This window comes from Cydia pomonella, chromosome 10, assembly GCF_033807575.1.
Source record: "Cydia pomonella isolate Wapato2018A chromosome 10, ilCydPomo1, whole genome shotgun sequence".
NCBI lineage: Eukaryota > Metazoa > Arthropoda > Insecta > Lepidoptera > Tortricidae > Cydia > Cydia pomonella.
The window spans coordinates 21,808,877-21,828,381 of record NC_084712.1 but is presented as its reverse complement, the minus strand read 5'-3'; the positions used below and the strand labels follow the sequence as shown (position 1 = coordinate 21,828,381).

The window sequence follows — 19,505 nt, the reverse complement described above, 5'->3', positions numbered from 1 at the left end:
TACTTTTTTACAAAGTTTCAAGATTATAGCTCAAAATAAATCTTGAACCCCATACAAACTTTCCACCGTTTTTAACCCCCCCCCCCTTCAGGGTTGAATTTTTAAAAACTTTTTTTTTTTACTATCTGCTATTATGCCTTTCTAAGAATTTTCAAAGTATTTGTAATTGATTCAAAATTTCAACCCCTTTTTACCCCTTTTAGGGGATGAATTTTTTAAAAACGCTGGAATAGCTTGTCTTGCATTTTAATAGTATGCCTTTATACAAACTTTCAAGTCCCGAACTATAAAAAAATGTTTGATCTCCACACAAACTCTCAACTCCTTATTCACCATCTTAGGGGATGAATTTTCAAAAACTCCGAAATAGGATTTCTTGTATTTTAATAAAATATCTTTGTATGAGTTTCATGTTCCTAGTTCAAAGAAAGCCTTGAACCCCATACAAACTTTCATCCCCTTTTTAACCCCCTTACGGGGTTGAATTACTCAGAATTGCTTCTTATATCTTGTACAATTTACAAATTTCAAGTTTCTATCATTTGTAGTTTCGGCTCTGCGTTGATGAGTCAGTAAGTAAGGACACACGCATTTATATATATATTGATAAACTGCATCACTGTAAAAAAAAAAAAACAATATTAAACCCCTTACCTGGTAGCCCTGTGGGAATGTGAGTGTACCAGCTCGTAGAGTGAGCTGATCGTGACCCTTCCACACGAATCCGTCGCGATCTGACACGATGTTTACTGACACTGACTGCAAAATACACACATCTGAAGTAACTGGATGAAACACCGTAAATTTCTCTATCAACCTAAAAAGTGAACTTTGCTGAGTTAAATCCATTTTTTTTTATTAAACAAGTCGCATTTAGGTACATGATTTACATCCGTAGATAATAGGAATATTTGTTGGATTTGGATTTTAATGTAATGTGTATACTGGGTGATATTGGGGCTATTAATAGCTTAAAATGAGTCTATATTAATTATATTTCAATTTTATATATCGGCTGTTTCTTATTTTTGTCGACTGTTTTATTTTTTTAAAGTATCGGAAATGTTTTTAATTTACATAATGAATTATTTTACTGTTATTATTTAAGAATATCAATATTAAATTTTTTGTTTTATTAATTACCTAGTTAAGTTATTGTATCAATTATTTTATCCCTTCTTTGCATGATTTATTTTTTATATTTGAAATAAATCAGGATAATGTTAGTTGTCCTCCACATTAGGGTACTCGCAAAAATGCGATCCCGCGATTAAAAAATTGAAATGTCAAAATTCTGTTTATATTTTTTTATCACAACTACGTTCCATTTTACGCTGTACTGGTGTTGAAACATGACAGTCTTAAAATAAATGTCAATCACCCGCAAAACTACCTTTAATTAATAGGACAACGTTATGATGGAAAATTCCATCAGCCAAAAGGCAAAACATAGTGATACTGAATTGAAAATTTTATACACCACTGTAACAGTTTGATCTGGCGCCTTTTTTGACCCTTCTTATACAACTGTTGCATAAAATACTATTACTTGGACATTGTGAAACAGGCCCTTAGTCAAATACGTTATTGAAACATTCAACTCTTGCAAAAATGCGCATATACTAAGTATAGTGGTACATGTCTGTCTGCTAAAATTACTTCAAAAAATGGTAAAAATAACTTTAAGACTGCTAAGATATTTAAAAATAATGGCTGTCGGAACATTTCAAGTGATTGAAAATAAGCTTTCATTATTTTACAGTACATATGGTGCTACTTTCCCGCACGCGTGCGGGAATGAGAGGACTTTCCGTGCGTATGTCGAAACTTTAATGAGCCATATGTATTGTAAAACGTTGTACGATACACGTGCGAATAGGTAATTCGCAACTCGTTTCGATTTAATACACTTCCTTCGGTCGTGTTTTAATTTATCACCATTCGTTGCGAATTTCCTATTTTCTGCACTTGTATCGTAAATAACTATTTCACCACCAGCTGGTAAAGGCTCTCTTGATTGTTCAAGAACTGATGAGAAAGTTGCATTTTATCCACACGTGTGGCAAAGTAATTTGATGCGAATTTTGAGTCGTTTCCTTATGTTGGCTGGCAGAATTGAGTTTTAAATGATGACTTTGAATGATAAATATTTAACGCATGTTGCATTTGGTTTTTTAAGTTTTACAGTTAGTATTTTCCTCGCGTTGGCATGGTGAAAATTTTTGCAATAGTTATCTATTTTAAAAGCGGGCATAATTATTGTTTAACCGCTCTTGCTAATATTGATATGCGAGCAAGCGGAAAATTCCAAAATTGAACCACGAGCGTAACGAGTAGTTGGTAAAGTGGAATCGAGCAATGCGAGGGTATAAGGCACGAGGGTTAAATGCATAACTATTGTTAATTTGAGCACGGGCACTGTAAACTACATAAACATGAATTTGAACCTTATTGCAAAGATATAAAAGATCAGTTTGAGTGTACATTGATACCTTAATTTCAGCGGTGTTGGTGGATGCCTTCAAGCTGGCGATGACGATGTGTCCCGCCGCGCCGCCGATCGTCAACATGCCCGACAGCGGGCAGAGGATCACCTGCAATTATACAACATTATTAACTAAGGTCTGTTTTTTTATTCCGTAGACTAAAATGACGTTTCATAATGTAAGACATGACATTTCTTAGTACCACATGAAATGTCACTTTAGTCTTCTTCTTCCTCGCGTTGTCCCGGCATTTTGCCACGGCTCAAGGGAGCCTGGGGTCCGCTTGACAACGAATCCCAAGATTTGGCGTAGGCACTAGTTTTTACGAAAGCGACTGCCATCTGACCTCCCAACCCAGAGGGTAAACTAGGCCTTGTTGGGATTAGTCCGGTTTCCTCACGATGTTTTCCTTCACCGAAAAGCGACTGGTAAATATCAAATAATATTTCGTACATAAGTTCCGAAAAACTCATTGGTACGAGCCGGGTTTGAACCCGCGACCTCCGGATTGCAAGTCGCACGCTCTTACCGCTAGGCCACCAGCGCTTCGAAATGTCACTTTAGTCTACGGAATAAAAAACAGAATATACATACAACACGATCACTTGTGTCGTTATTTAACTAATACGTGTCAAAATTCACACTGGGTCTAAGATTTGGCCCAAGCCTGCGTGTCAAAAAGGATGGGCGAATGTCGTTATCTCAATGGATTATATATCGCGTGAGATGTTGTCCATAGTGAAAAAAAGCTGCTTAATTTATCTGCCAAACTGAAAAATGAGTAATGATGTAATATATGTACAATGAGCTGTGTTCTGAAGAATTGTTTGACATGATGCCAACGGCCGCTTTCTATCACCGCACCGCTCGCCGTCGGCAGGGTGTTCATCCTCACACCCTAGAACCTAAATGGGCGCAGACTGTTCGGTTTAAGATGAATTTCCTCCCGCGGACGCTCCGGCTGTGGAATGAGCTTTCCGCAGAGGTTCACCCGAGGGGCTACAAGATGGGGTTCTTCAAAAAACGAGTGTACAGGTTTTTAAAGAGTCGGCAACGCGCATGTAATATCTCTGGCGTTGCAGGCGTCCATAGGCTACGGTGACTGCTTACCATATCAGGCGGGCCGTATGCTTGTTTGCCACCGACGTGACATAAATTTTTTTTAAAGCATCGGCAGCCATACTATGGCTTCCGAGCCGGAAATTTTGTATTCGAACCTCATGAAACGGAAATTAAATACAGTTGATTACTCATATCCTTGGAGTATACAACATATGGAATCATAGATGGTAGGATCAACTAGATGTGCTATAAGCGTGGGACAGAACATACGCAATGCGCCAAATAAAAAACACGTTTTAACATTCCTGACAACATACCAAAAAAACAACCTACGTAATTTGGTCGGGTTATCTGTTGCCCGTGACAAAGACAAACAATCTTAGCGCTTTCTCTGCTACTCCTACTGAAAGTTCGATAAGAGCATCTCGTTCGGTCTGACGGCTCTACCGTTTCATCTCTATACTTATTGTACTATGTATGTAATAGTTACCCGTTTGACAGCAAGGCGCGGGTCGTCGCTGTAGGGGTCGAACGTGCCTACTCTTTTGAATGGCGGCCATTCCTCCTCGTCTGTTTGGCTGTCGTTAGTTTCGCCGATTTCTTCACCGCTGTTAGAAAAACGTTACATTTCTTATTGTGAAGTTAAGGCGAATTAATTTAATAAATTGTCAAAGTTATAATGGCAGCCACTCAATAATCACGTACGATACTAAAAGGCGGCGACTCTGTTATCGGTTCCTCACGTTACTGCAGTAATGGAAGGTAGAGGTAAGGAATACAATCTCCATGTACCAAAAGTGTCCGTCAAAAAACCTTAAATAGGTGGCGCAACAATACCTAGAATATTCGAAAACAAAAATCTAATCATAGACAGCGCACTTCACTCCGTCAATAACACCTAGGTTCTTAGCTACTCCAGCGCTACTCTGGAGAGATTCGGAACTATAATTTATAGCTGTCAGCTGGACAATTTTGCAACAGTTCTGCCTATGGAGATTATATGTATGTATGTCACTTTATTGCACATAAACAGGTTAACATAAAAGAGACAAAACGAAACATGAAAAAAAAAAGTTATGTACAAAGGCGAACTTATCCCTAAAAGGGATCTCTTCCAGCTAACCTTTGAGAAAATGCGAAAGGATCAAACACTAACAAGTGAAAGACAAATCAATATTTACAGTAGCAATATGAGAATTTTGAGATTGTACTCCTTACCTCTACCTTCCATAGCTACAGTAACACTCTCGTGTCACATCACTAGTGGCATGGCGGCCATCTTGGGAGAGATCAGAGGGCCTACCACGAACCACATTCGACGTGTTACCTCTGTGTCGCACTTATAAATTCGTACGTAAGTGTGACAGGGAGGCAACACGTCGAACGTGGTTCGCGGTAAGCCCTCATGTTTGAGCGTAATCCAGGTATCGTCTAAGACGTATATTCGTATTTTGTAATCATCTGATTATTAAAATTGTATTTAAATGGTGCTTTGTTGTTTTTGTCATTACAATACAACATAATACAAGGGATATCTAATTTATAAGTGTAATTAAGCGTTTTATATTAACCTTTTTAGTAATAGAGAAGCGATTTAAAACACATAAAAAAGCAGCAAGCAGATGGCCACTATTTAGCTAGTAAAAATGTAACAAAAATGGCAATAAAACAATGAATAGGGCTTCTGCGAATTCGCAACTTCGAATTTTCAGAAGCTTCTAAAACGAAACAATAACAGTGATAACACATTACTAAAATAAGTTTTTGGCAAAAAATTCATTCTTGGTTTTTTATAAACAAGGTATTTAGGTAAGTACTAACTTTGAATATTGCATATTTTACACTGTATCTTGGTTGACGTGATCTGGTCGTGGCAGAATATCAGTGCCTCTCCCATAGGGTGAAGCGTAATACTGAGCCAGAACCCTTTTGTTTTGCTGCGACGCACACAACATTTCCTATATGTATGGAACAGTATTATTTAAATGTTTTTTTTTTTCTTTCTACTTCTATTTTGTATAAATGTGTATTTCTCTCGTATAATTTTGTATAATCTGTTTTTTTGTCATTTTATTAATTGTATTTCCTGTGTGTATTGTGGCAAACAAATAAACGGATTATCTATCTATCTATCTATCTTTTATCGCAGACTGTAGTGTTCTTTTCATAGGCATCTAATACTTAATCATCAAGACAATTTATAACAGCTCCAAACACAATTGGGTTGCGTCGTTTCATCACAGAGTTCCATTGGCCACCTCCTGTCTCCATCATCAGATCAGCTTGATGGTACCATAATATTGCATTGTCACCCGACTTACATATGTATGCAAATTTTCAGCTTTATCGGAAACCGGGGATTGGGTCAAATTTAACTTGCAAGATTTGATTACAAACATTGGGACGGGTGAAACTAAATAAAAGCTTGTAAAAAGGAATGGTAATATAGTTTCTAAATCTAAAAAGATGCTGCGATAACTTAGAACGATGGGTTTTGCTGTGCTCTTTCATGGGTGACCTCTCCTTACTGTGCAATACCTATATATAGAATAATAATGGCGTCGTCGTTCATAAGCGCTTGACAACTCTAACAAACCCTTGATAAACGTTTGTCAATCCATCATTTTGATATTTTTGTTTGTTATAATTAGAGATGCAACGGATAATTGTTTGGCCGGATACCGGATATGTGGTCTGATGATCGGCCGAATAGTCAATATCCGGCCGGCAAAACTATACCTACATTTTGAGTTTAGCCGGTGCGCGTCGTGCAGGTTTTGACCTGTTTCATAGTGAATGTTCGCGCGGATTCATTTCTAGGTTCGAAACGAGTTTATGTATTATGTCATTACAGAGTGACATCGTTTATAGAACTTTACAACCGGAGTCCAAACTCATGTGGTGAATAAAAAGAAGATACGGCCCAATTTTAACAATGCTTACAAGATGTATCACAGATACGATACTGATTTGTCAGTGTCAAAAGTGACATTTCTTCAACCAAAAATGTCACTTTTGACAATGACAGATCGGTATCGTATCGGTGTGACATCTTATAAGCATAGTTTGAATTGAGCCGATAGTAAACTTAATTTTTTCGTCCATGGAATGGAACACATACATTATCTTATACCTTTAAACGAGCAATTCTTGTAAATATTTGTATATTTCGGGGATGTCGGAAACAGCTCTAACGATTTCGATGAAATTTGGTATATGGGGGTATTTGGGGGCTAAAAATCGATCTAGCTAGATCTTATCTCTGGGAAAACACGCATTTTTGAATTTTATAAGTTTTCCAAGCAAAACTAGGTCTAACAGATATTATACCTAGTAATACGTTCAAATTGTTTTAAAATCATAAACGACTATTATGATTATGACCGTCACTGTTTTTAGTTTGAATTTGTTTACCCCAAAATCAAGTAAAGTTACTATCCGGTATCCGACCGGATAGTGGTTGACTATCCGGTATCCGGCCGGATATTGTAATAACGGCCGGATAGGCCAGATACCGGATAGTACCCGAATATCCGGTGCACCTCTAGTTATAATTATAAACGGACAAAATTTAACAAAGGTTTGTTAAGTTTTTTGAGGAAGCAAGCAGAATAGAAGAAATGCAGAACTGAAATCATGCATACAGATTATTAGTGTTACCTCGGAGACGATCTTTTCAGCCCGCTTTGTAGCAAATAAGCAAAACGTTCGTTAGCTGGCGCTGACATTAATACGATTATTGTAAAGAAGCCGATCTTCGGTAAGTCGTAGAATACTAGGTTTGTTGTATAAATGTAGAAATCTTACCATAAGTAAAGAGTAAGGCTAAGATGGTCGGTATTTTATTATCTGTCACGTTCTAATAAGTATGTAAGTGTGAAAGTGACGCATGGCGTGACAAGTGATGAAAATGCGACCATGATACCGCCGCAGAATAAACTTAGTCTATATTTTGTTATTCATAAATAAAACAGAAGAACATCGGCTTCTTTTTTATATGGGTGATGGCGCACACAGTGATATACATAAATTAGTTAATTTAATATAGCTCTATAAATTTAAAATCAAGTATTTAACTTGTTACAAATTTTATCGTTGCAAATTATTCAAGCTGGATAGCAATTTCTATGATTACAATTTTTTGGAAACGATTAAGAGTTTCTTTGCAGTTTTATTATTATTTTATTATATTAAACGTAACGAAGTAGTAATTATTTGCCATATTTATGTATCTTTCTCGAAATTGACCTTGTCTTGTCATCCGTTGCGAACGTAGATACTTTCAGTCTTCTTTTGGGTACTCGAAGAAATTCAACACGTAACATTACTTAGAAACAAACTGTCGAAAAAATCACTGTCTTGGGTGGGACTTGAAACTACGACCACCGGATCTTTTATAGTTTCAAGTTCCACCTAAGACAGCAAATTTTCCCACTTCGAATTTGTTTCTAAGCTTAATGGCATCGTTCGCAGACGTTTTTGCTTGATGCAAAATTAACATAACATTACTCTTCGACCCCGCCGACAACTCGTCGATCTGCTGCTGTCCTAGTAACATATCCAAACAGTAGGTCAGGCACCGACCTGAAAAGTTGAGCGGTAGTGTACTTGTAGAGCGGCGTCATGGGCACGCCGGTGACGTCCCAGAAGCGCACGGAGCCGTCCTCGTGGCCGGTCAGCAGCAGCTGCCGCTCCGCGGGCGCGTCCGCGCCGCACAGCACGCCGCCCGAGATGGGCCACGCGCCGGGGGAGTATATGTTCTCGGTTTGCTGTTGCCCTGGTGGAAAATTATTGTATTACTATTTCTTTCCCATCACGGAACAATGGTGTTCCGCACCTTTGGGAGGCGTGCGCGGAGCCGAAGCCAACACGTAGAGGCCCTTTTGACACTTTGATGAAATGTAAGGGGTACACCTATTATTATTATTATTACAATAAACTGGAGGGGAACTAGAGGCGAATGGCGCTGCTGTGAAACAGTGCCAAGTGACAGATAAGATTTCGTGAGTATAAATTGTTACTGTGAAAAAAATGTTGTGTATTAAATGATATATACTATGACTAATAGCAATTCAGTATTATAAACGACAGACGTGGCATTCGTAGAGGCCGCTATAGTTACATAGGTGACCACATCTACAGCACTAGTTGCAGTGAATACTCACCGGCCGCCACGATGTTGTCGTACACGTTGGAGGCGACGTTGTCGACGAGCTGCGCCGTGGTTACGGCGGACGCGTGGATGGACACGAGGTACGGTAACCGTAATGGCCGCCAGCGGGAGTCACACAAGTCGATGACCACCAACTCTTCCTCTGCTAGCACCACCTGAAAAAATGATTAATTTTCAGATATTGAAGTACGTTCTAAATATGCACTTAGTAGCATCTTTCGTAGAAAGCAACACCTCATAATGACACTGATATCGTTCGTCGTATAGAAATAAACGATAACCATAACTCTGTCTAGTTTTTGTTATCTCTTCATGCTTAAATCGCTGGACTGATTTAGATAAAATTTGGTATGAGGATAGTTTGAGTCTCGCGAGAGGATATAGGATAAATTTTATCACGGAAATCATGCCTTGACGAGGGGAAAACAGAGATAAAACTCACTATGGAAATATTAATTAATTATACGAAAATGAAGTCGCGGGTTGGTAATTTTATTTAAAAATAAGTTTTTACGTAAACTGCTTTTGTACTAATAAATCTAATATTTTACTACGGTAGATTTATTATATTATGTTAGGATACGTACCAAAGCAGCGGCAACTTGGTTGACGGTTTGCGCGAACAGCTGCGCGGGAGTGTCGGGCCTTTCCTCTTGTAATGGCGCGCCATCTGGCGGCACCGCTGACGTTGTGAAGAAGTCTATCACCTGCAATATATAAAACAATTTATATTGCATGTGCATGACAGTGGCGCCCCCTAGCAGCTATAGAATACATTAGTTATTTCAATGATGTAAATAAATAAATAATAAATAGTGTTTTTTTCTTTTAATGTTAAACATGTGCAATAAATCTTTTTACTACGAAATATTTTATGCTTCCAGAAATTAATTAAAGTGGCAAGTCTTTACGCCTTAAGCTCGCGACAAAATAATCCTTTCATACATACCCGGCTAGTGAAATCGAATGCGACGTGTTTTTCGCCTTGCTGTACTGTGACCGTGTATTTGTCTGAATATGACGCTCTGGGCATACCGCCTGTAAAAAATATATGTCGATATTAGTTCCAATTATTAACTCTCAACACCTAGGAGTTTCCAGTGCAAACAAGGGGAACAGTAATAGTTCCTATACGAGTTATGCTTTGTGTTTTTTTTGCGATAAAGACTAAAACGACTCAAGACTAATAAACACAAAGTACTATGCGTCATTATGGTTCCAAAACCCAAATAGTTGAGAATTAGGTCATTAGATAGGTATAGGCACCAAGCGGAATTCCATACGAGAACTGAGATATTTGTATTTTGGTCAAAATGTCATCACCCTTATTACCTAGGCAATAGAGTCCACCGCTGGGAGAGCGCGGCGAATGGTTTGCCGCGCTCGCAGCGGTACGCGAACATCTACCCAGCAGCAATTAATTTACTTACTTGGAGTCTATTGCCTAGGTAATAAGGGTGATGGTATTTTGACTAAATTACAAATATCTCAGTTCTGCAATGGAATTCCGCTTGGTGCCCATAAAACGAAATGAAGTACATAGAAATACTTATCTAATGACCTAGCTCGCATTTCTGCTGGTTTTAGGTCCAGGCTCCATACAAAGTTGCCCATGGTCCTTTCGCTGTTTACTCTTCCGCCGCAGGTGCTATTTCTGTTCTGTAAAAATGATATAAACTTACCGGCATATATAGTAATCTCTTCCCCAGTAACGCTTGTCCTGTTGAGTATCTTGGTTATGGCCTTGCAGGGGTAGGGTCCATATGGTGTGACGGGTTCTTTCAGAGGTCGATCGCTGGCGCCCCCGCCGACCTCCCATGTGACGTACGAGCCGTCATTGTGGGATGATGTGAAGTGGTCACCTGAAAACAAAAAGTTGTACAAGATGTTAATTACTTGTCGTCAAAAAAGAGTTTTATTTTTACGAATTCTTCACTTTTCTAGTAAATATTCTCTAGCGTATACGTAAGGGTAGGGGCAGAATTCACCCAGTCGCATAGTACCATTAAAATATAACTGTACCAGACAATAAAGTCGCGCTATCGTTTTTGGGCATGAAATACGAGTTTATTGTCTTTTACTTGTCTATAAATGTGTTATTTTTTTGAGCGGTAAATATCCTTATCCATTCGACACTTTGCGACCTATTAAAAATAAAAGAATGTAAACGAACCATTGACATATATCTGAGGACGGGCCTTACGGGCATTTAAGAATGGTTCTAGTTCAGTGAAGACTGCACAACTGGCTCGCATTCGTGTGCGTGACACAGCTACACTGGCCCCATTCTTATTACCCGTAAGGCCCGTTCTTAGATATATGTCAATGAAACTAACCGTAATCATTCCAGTACTAGCTTCCAAGCTGTTGGTTGGAGACGAACGTATGTGTGGGCGCAGAGTTGGCTCTGTCCTATAGCATCACAAACCCTCTGCTGTAGCCGATAAGAATGCGTTCGTCTTTGGGTCTAGTGTATTTATCGTTGACAATCCACTAGTATTCTTACTCCACCCGCCATCTTTTGATCTTTTAAAAACACCACGTAAACTTACCGTCATCATTCCAGCACAAACTCTCAAGTTGTTGGTTGGAGACGAACGTATGTGTGGGGGCAGAGTTCGCGCGGTCCCAAAGCACCACCAGCCCTCTGCTGTAGCCAATAAGAATGCGAGCAGGCGTCTTTGGGTGCTCACAGACGGCTTCTACTGCGCCGGGATTCACTTTGAAGTCTTCTGGACAGCTGGAATAGATGAAGAAAGGATTAGTGTCGAAGATGATATGTTAGATAGTAGATTTAATAAAAAGAGACGCGCGTCAATACAGTGTTTGTGGTTTGGTAATAAAAACCTAGCCTGAAAAGAATCTTAAAAATTTTGAACATTAACGTTTGAATAACGCAAATGTGTTGAACTTCCTTGCCTCAAGAATCGACGCATAGTGCTAACCTTGTTCTTTCCATCGAGAAAGTACCTTAGCTCTATTAGGAATTAAAGACAATACTCACTTTTGCATAACAACCTCCTGATATATAACATCTTCGTTGATGGCGAATGTGTTCAAGTCCATCGTATATATATTTCCGCCCTCCGTGCCGAGAAGCACGTTCTTGCCTGAAGACTCGACGCACAACGTCGACACTTTCTTGTTCTTGCCCTCGAGGAGGTGGGACTTTAGCTCCACTAGGGATTTCTCTGTGATCTCCCATAAGTGGAGACTGTTGTCGTCGCATAAGGATATTAAGCGGCCAGTGCCTGAAAGAAGATATCGTATAAAATAAGGTTAAGTTCAAACCGAAGACTGAGATGAAGAAGGTTATTATAGGGGTTTCTGATTAACTGATTAAGAATACCCGATAGGAAACTATAAAGCATCTTATAGTTCATGTCATCTACGACGACGTGCAGATTTGACAAATCTAAGCTATAATATCATGACAATACGAATAAAGGCACGCGTCTTTGTGAATGACACGATCTAAGAATCTTTAAGAAATTATACCTGTTCAATAAATGACATGTGACTTGATTACCTTCTATAATTATATTCCTTTGGACCAGTTTTATTATTTAGCAATAAAACTGTAAAATTGTACCTGATCTAATTGCCTTTTTTGTAAAATCCCATAGCATACGATTAAATAAATAAATGTGCCTGGTGAGATCTCGGCGAAACTTCAAGACCATCAACACAAATTGTTCATGTCATGAATATGGCCTCAAGAAAAACTAGTTGCTTGTCATGGTTCCTGTACAACACAACACTAGGGTTACGAGAGGAAGATAAACATGTTTGATTAATAGATTATACCAGTCTGTTCGTTACTTTTGTATGTTCATTTCCTGGACAACGTGCCTAACTCACACATGGCACACACATACGTTAGGATTGATGGATCGGGAAGCCTTGAAGGTGATGTCAATTGCCGTGAGACGAAGTGTCCAAAGACTGACCGTGTGAATGGATGTCCCGTAATTGTCTCACCGGGTATGAAATGTATGGCGGTGACGGCGGCGTCAGGGTTTGTGTGCTGTCCGTACAGCTCCACGCCGGGTCGCCCGTACACCTTTAGGGCGCCGCTGGCGGTGCCGAGGGCCGCGAGCCGCAGGAGCGGGTCCCATGCTAGGGCGGACGCTCTGTGTGGGAAGCCGTGCTGTACTGTCTGCGAACAAGAGAAATAAACTTTTATTTTACTTTCTATTGACACTTTGAAGCCTCTTGACTTCTATAAATGGCTTTTAGACTATGTTATTTCTTAGATTATGATATGTAAAAGGAGTTAGGGCACTACGGCAACACAGACAGGGTTGGGTAGGGAGAGGCAGGATATACGAGAAATATGTAGGACCTGATAAACATGTTATATTCGTAACTCGTAATCGACAAAGTGGTTTGGGACGAGTAAAAATTCAACTACACTACCCATTTGTATAGATGAATATCGTCGTTATCGCAACTTTCGTTTTATTCACATTGGCGTTTTATTAAACAGCTTCAGATACATAATATATCATTTCATTACTTCACGGTAAGATACCGGATTCCTTTATTGCTCTTATCACATTCTTAAAAGTAATATAGACGTGCAACATTGACGCAACGTGTTTCATAAACTAACATAAATAATCATTATAACATCAATTTTTTTCAATAGCCTTATCATATCTCAAAATATACACAACGCAACAATGTTACAAAAATATACACGCATGGTCGATCACAAGAAAAGTTACCTTCTGACGAATGTCAGTAGGGCGCTGTTGGTATAAAGAAGCCTTTAAAAATCGTTCTTATGGAGAATTGACAAAGCGGTACATTTGGCTGGGGAACGTCAGTTTTGGACAAGTGCTAACAACGCTAAAAGGCTATCGGAACGATAAAAAGCTCTTATTGTTGGCAACTTGACACCTCGAAACCCTCGTACAATGAACGTTTATGATGTATATCAAATGTGTGACTCAGCACACAGCAGAGTTTTTGCCAGTCGATTGGAAACCTTAAAGGGTGGTTATAAGGTTGATGGTTGGTAGAACTAGACTATAAGATAGATTCAGGTTTCGTCTAAGACGATAGCCGTAACATTATAAGGACTTAATGTTCTTTCTGCTGCTACTTTATTTTATTTTTCTACTCGTCGACTGTAATGGTTGAATAAAGAATTCGTTGAAGTCAACTATATAATTATTATACCAAGCTTAAGCTCTCTATTACATCACGATTGTATAATAGTACATTATGATACAAGTGTGCTAAGCTGGTCATTACACACGAGACGATATTGTAATGACCATAGCATACGCGTTTCATATGACGTTTTTCAACACACTTGCGAGGAAAAAACTAAACTTATAAATTAGATATTTTTTGTCAAAACAGTAAAAGTACAATTTTCAAAATGGTGGCTTACCTACAGTTTTAACATCGAATAATTGCACCAAAACGTGCTGGGCTCGTAGGCACTTATTCGCCAGTTCATTGAAGTAAGCTACCAACACGTTTTCCAAGAAAGACTGGGCGTTTTTGCTGGTTTTCCATTGAATAAAAGTTTCATATGATCACAAATTATTTTTCACTTGATTTTGATGGTTAAAGGCTATCGTTCTCGGCTTTTGCCTCTATTAGTATTACTGGCAGCGTCAATTTTACGTGTTCTTTATTTTCAATGGCTGAAAATGTCATTTTCGTCAATATATAAACTAGAAACATGCAAAACTATACCATTTTTATGACAAATACGGAAAATGGCTGGCGCGCTATTTTTTTTAATGCACGATTTCAATATTTTCAATGCGCGCGCAAGGCAAAGGCACGAACGAAATCGACAAACAGCCAATGAAAAAAAATTCAAAAAGCTAATATTTTCGTATTTCTATTCGACGGATGGAGATCAAATCAATAAAATGTTATGTTTATTCATTAATGTAATTTACGAGATAATTTAATCTATAAATTATGTTTGGTGTGATAAAACCTCTTTAAACTAACATTTGAAACCTTATAGTTGGTTAAAAAAATGTATTACTCGACCACATTAAGAAGGCTCCGTTTCCATGCATATTATTACCAATCAGTTACCTTCTTAAGGCAGTCGGATAATACATGAAAGAGCACGCGTGTTTAATATCTAGGATTATGAGCAAAAAATAGGTAGAATAAAATCGGCTTTTTGAGCAAGTGTGTTGAATATACTATTTTACAACGCTTAGCTTTGTTATTAGTAGATACCTTGCCAAAATGAAGTTAGAAATCCTCGTCAGTTGTATTTTATTACCGTTAATAAATCTGTTGCGAAGGGGGTATGAGCAGTACATTCATCATCCGTGTCATGGTCTTGTCAATGAAGCTCGAGATCCTGAAGTAGATCTACGGAATAGACTTAATGGTTACTATTTGAATTCTAACTCACAGAGGAACAAATTTTCGTCAATGTGTACGCATTTTTTCTGTGGAAGTATTTTTGTGTCACGTGTAGAGCTATCTACCTGTCAAGTTAGTAAGTAAATGATTCTTTATTGTGCACAATACAGTTAAACATAGACGGAAAATGAAGTACAGTTAAAAGCTAGGTGACAACAGGCGGCCTTATCGTTATCGCTAAGAAGCGATCTCTTCCAGACAATCTTTGGGTAGCAAGAAGCTAAAAACTTACAAAATTGAACAGGTCGTGACTATATTCATATAATTCAACACATTACAGACGCAAACAATTATATACTTTAATATAATACATACATATTAATATAATATCTACATATACATACATAGTACAGTCATATACAGAGTGATTCATGAGACGTAAGCAGGACCAAGCCTACACAATCAGTAAATGTTAATGAATCGTACATCGTTCACTCCTCTGGAGTTGCAGGCGTACATAGGCTACGGAGACTGCTTACCATCAGGCGGGCCGTATGCTTGTTTGCCACCGACGTAGTATAAAAAAAAATGTTAATCTCACAAATACGGGTACGAAACAGTTGCTTATAACTTACTGAATACGCAGGCTTGATCCTGCTCACGTCTCCTGAATCATCCTGTATATAAAGGCAAGTTGAGGCAGCGAAAGGTAATGAGTTTAAAAAAAAATTGAAAATGGGAAGAGATTTAGCACGTCTCATGTCTAATGGCAAAGCATCAAGTATAAATCATAAAGGAGATGTTTACCGTTTGTTATTCTAAAGTACAGTCACGTCTGAAAATATCGATACGTAAAAAGTCAAAAAATATGTATACACGACTTTATTGCCCATATATTAAGGTAGTGTATACATATTTTTGAGCGTCCAATAAACAACGCACAGACCATCAAGTCGCTATAAAATGCTACAAAACAATGTAAACAATGCAACAAATAAGAACAATACATTACAATGTCGTTACCGCTCAGATCCAGTTCCGCTATTAATGTGAATGGAGTATTTATATACATTATTTAATTAGCTCAGCAAATCTAACATGTGAGCGGTGATTCACCGTTGGTGGCTAACAATACTCTGTAACCTAATTTGTCTACGTCACCCAGGGACTTCCCATTCACAACTTTGGGAACATATCAAATTATTTTTATCAAATATTTTGATTTGTGGTGATTCGTACTTCCCATTTGTTGTACATTTAAAATAAATATAGTCAAAACTTTTTGTACATTATTTTTACTGGAAAGCGGAAAAAAGTAATATCTTTCAACAAATTTATGATACAATCAATTTTCGACGACCGGTTTGGCCTAGTGGGTAGTGACCCTGCCTACGAAGCTGATGGTCCCGGGTTCAAATCCTGGTAAGGGCATTTATTCGTGTGATGAGCATGGATATTTGTTCCTGAGTCATGGGTGTTTTCTATGTATTTATTAATATTTATATATTATATATATAGTTGTCTAAGTACCCTCAACACAAGCCTTATTGAGCTTACTGTGGGACTTAGTCAATTTGTGTAATAATGTCCTATAATATTTATTTATTTATTTATTATTTACTTAATCAAACAAGGGTCATGGGATGACTTGGAATCTAGCAGTTAGTATTAGTGTCGGGTCTTGAAAACCTATAATTGATTTCCTTTATTAAAGGACCCTTTATTAAATTAAAAATCATAACTCGGGGAAGAGTAAAAGCAAAGTTTGTTAACATTTGAAACCGATGTCTGACATACGCAGGAGAGGGGCATTTTTTTTGGGATATTTTTTTCAACACTTATAAAGTTAAGAAGCGGATATAGTTCGTGTCATCCACGATGACGAGCAGATTGTTCGCCTTTGTACATAACATTTTTTTTTGTCTGTTTTGTTTGTTTTATGTTAACCTGTTTATGTGCAATAAACTGACATACATACATACAATACAAGTAATATTTGACATGATAAACTGTACTGTAATACAGATTTCTATATTAGGTTACTAACACAGATTTATGCAGGTTATCAAATGTAAGGTGAGGATAGCTCGGACACGTAGTCCGGATGGGTGAAGATCGTGCAGTCTGGAGGGCGTACTTCCAAATGGCCGAAGACCGTCTGGACGCCCTAGGTACCACTGGAGAGACGAAGTGCAAAAAGACCTTAGCGAACTTGGCGCCGTCGACTGGGCAGAAACGGCTTTGGACAGAGAAGCATGGCGGTCTTTGGTGTCGGAGGTCTAGATCCACTTCGGATCGCTGCGCCACAGGAGTAAGTATTGTACATAGGTAAGCAAAAAATGGGAACATTCCTTGTGATACATTGCTTTGATGCTATGGTATATTACGTACAATGTAATGAATGATCAAGTAATTTGTGTTTACTTAACTAATCCAACAGATGACGGGCTGACTCACCGCGCGTCTGTATTATGCGTAACTACATCATTTAATAGTCAGTATGTCTAACATTAGTAAATACGTCATGTTGCGACACACATGTATTTACCAGGTTGATTACAAGGTCACAGTTTAAAGTGTTATTATCATCAAGACATTTTGTTTTGCTAGGTAGCTTAGTTTATTCGCAGTGCTCGAGTTTTTCCTTTTAAATTTCGCGCAGCAAACAACTTAGTGAACGTGGGTTGTAAACTTGTGCTTTGTAGAGCAGAAAGAAGTCATTCACGATAAAATACAAAAAAAATGGCTGAAAATTTGGTCGAGATACTTATCATAAATAAGCTAGGGTATTTTCAAAATAGGAGAAAAGAAAACTCTAATGAATACGGAATCGTTTTTAAAACTAAGTATGACTTTGCATTCTAATATTCTATGTTTGAAAATTGGAATAGTCACGATTTTACCATGGCAATTAGCAATTACTAACAAATAGTAATTTACAAGTTTTGAAAACCGGCTCGCCAAAATCAATGTTACAAACAGCAACACTCTTAACTGTCCATAGGTGGACCTTATGCATTCTGTAATAAGGTCCACCGATGGAAAGTTAAAAGTGTGGGCGATGGTACTGAACTAAATCTGGCTGGGAACAGTAACGGTGCGCGGAACCGGTCCAGCCGCAAATAGCTAAGGTCTAACTTGAATCTGTGCGAAGACGCACCATACTCCTAGGCGATCGTTTTAGGCCTTAAGTTGTTGCAGTAAGTGTCACAAGCAATTCTTTAATTACGACATTCACTGTTTGTTTTGGTTTTGATGAAATATTAGGTCTCGCGTCTATCGGCAACCACGAAACAATATATTCAAATTAAACTGTCTAAATACCTCTATACACATAAAAAAGGAACAGATATTTGACAGAAAGCTATTTAGTTGCTGCTCATAGTAAAGCTTTATTTGTACTGAGAGCTACCTCTTTACCTCTCAACGTCTAGTCAGCGCTATGGAAAATGACGTCGCTTCGCAGTTGCGCCAACGTTACGTCGAACAGCAGCCATAGTTGGCTTCACGCCGACGCTCGGGAGACGCTAGTGTGGGGTGGTCCTGAACTGACCATTCGGTAGACATTATTATTATTCTTGCAAAATGCTAGTTCCGAATAGTCATTTTCCAATATCCTATATATATATATCCTGGATCGGCAAGTGAAAACCTATTTCAATTGTCTATGAATTTTGTATACTACCTGGCGCTTTAGTCATTGTTTTTTAATTCAGTTTCAGAAACCAAGAGTGAGTTCAGCGAGTGAGTTTATTCCTGGGTCTGCACTTCTGGCTGTTGTACTGTTAAGGCTAAAGTTATTTTCACAGAAGTGAAGCACTCGATTAAGTTTTCAGCGAGAACAAGCCTTTGTTCCTGTTCATGCAAAAATCATATGTTTAGGCCAATTATTGCCTGCGCCCGCAGATAGGTCAACGGTCACGGTCGTGCCGCCGCGGAATGTGCAATGATTCTGTTGTCGATTGTGGACCGCTCACTTCACCATCTAAGCCCAGTTTGCTGTGTGGCAAAAAGTTATGGGGCATTCATATGAATACATTAGCTACCATAACTTCGTATTTTATTATTACAATCATATTGAATCCCACTTTGTCCCAGTCTCCAAAAAGAAGTCCTAGTTATGGATTATCCAGGAGCCACCACCGAAAAGATCTGATGGATCCCGGTCACTTGTGATCCATAGGGCACTCCCTCAGTGGTTATCTTGGCCCCCAAGTCAGTCGGCATACGAGAGACATGACCGGCGAAGTCACACCTTAGTTTATGACAGAGAGCACGTCTCCTGAATCGTCCTGTATCTCTTTCAGTGTTTTGCAGCGTAAGAGAAACGATTGGCTTTGTGAGCTGCAGACTTCGCTTAGAAAATGTAAAAGGGAAAAATACTTAGTTCGTTGAGTTGTCATCACAGTGAACCTACAATGATTTTAAGC

General features: G+C 38.5%; 1 protein-coding gene across 6 annotated transcripts in view; it reads right to left on the bottom strand.

Annotated features, from left to right (window-relative positions):
* The window catches only part of LOC133522399 (lethal(2) giant larvae protein homolog 1), a 93,398-nt gene that overhangs the window by 23,005 nt on the left and 50,888 nt on the right, over positions 1 to 19,505 (bottom strand). For 5 of the 6 annotated variants that reach the window (XM_061857723.1, XM_061857724.1, XM_061857722.1 and 2 more), the window contains exons 3-14: positions 12,703 to 12,880; positions 11,726 to 11,972; positions 11,274 to 11,461; positions 10,404 to 10,583; positions 9,671 to 9,759; positions 9,309 to 9,428; positions 8,714 to 8,876; positions 8,133 to 8,325; positions 7,209 to 7,232; positions 4,039 to 4,156; positions 2,493 to 2,594; positions 655 to 759 (exon numbers count right to left, since the gene is read on the bottom strand). In XM_061857723.1, the coding sequence (XP_061713707.1) occupies positions 655 to 759; positions 2,493 to 2,594; positions 4,039 to 4,156; positions 7,209 to 7,232; positions 8,133 to 8,325; positions 8,714 to 8,876; positions 9,309 to 9,428; positions 9,671 to 9,759; positions 10,404 to 10,583; positions 11,274 to 11,461; positions 11,726 to 11,972; positions 12,703 to 12,880 (1,707 nt within the window). The remainder of the gene's footprint in view (positions 1 to 654; positions 760 to 2,492; positions 2,595 to 4,038; positions 4,157 to 7,208; positions 7,233 to 8,132; positions 8,326 to 8,713; positions 8,877 to 9,308; positions 9,429 to 9,670; positions 9,760 to 10,403; positions 10,584 to 11,273; positions 11,462 to 11,725; positions 11,973 to 12,702; positions 12,881 to 19,505) is intronic. The other variant, XM_061857725.1, reaches the window with a different exon arrangement.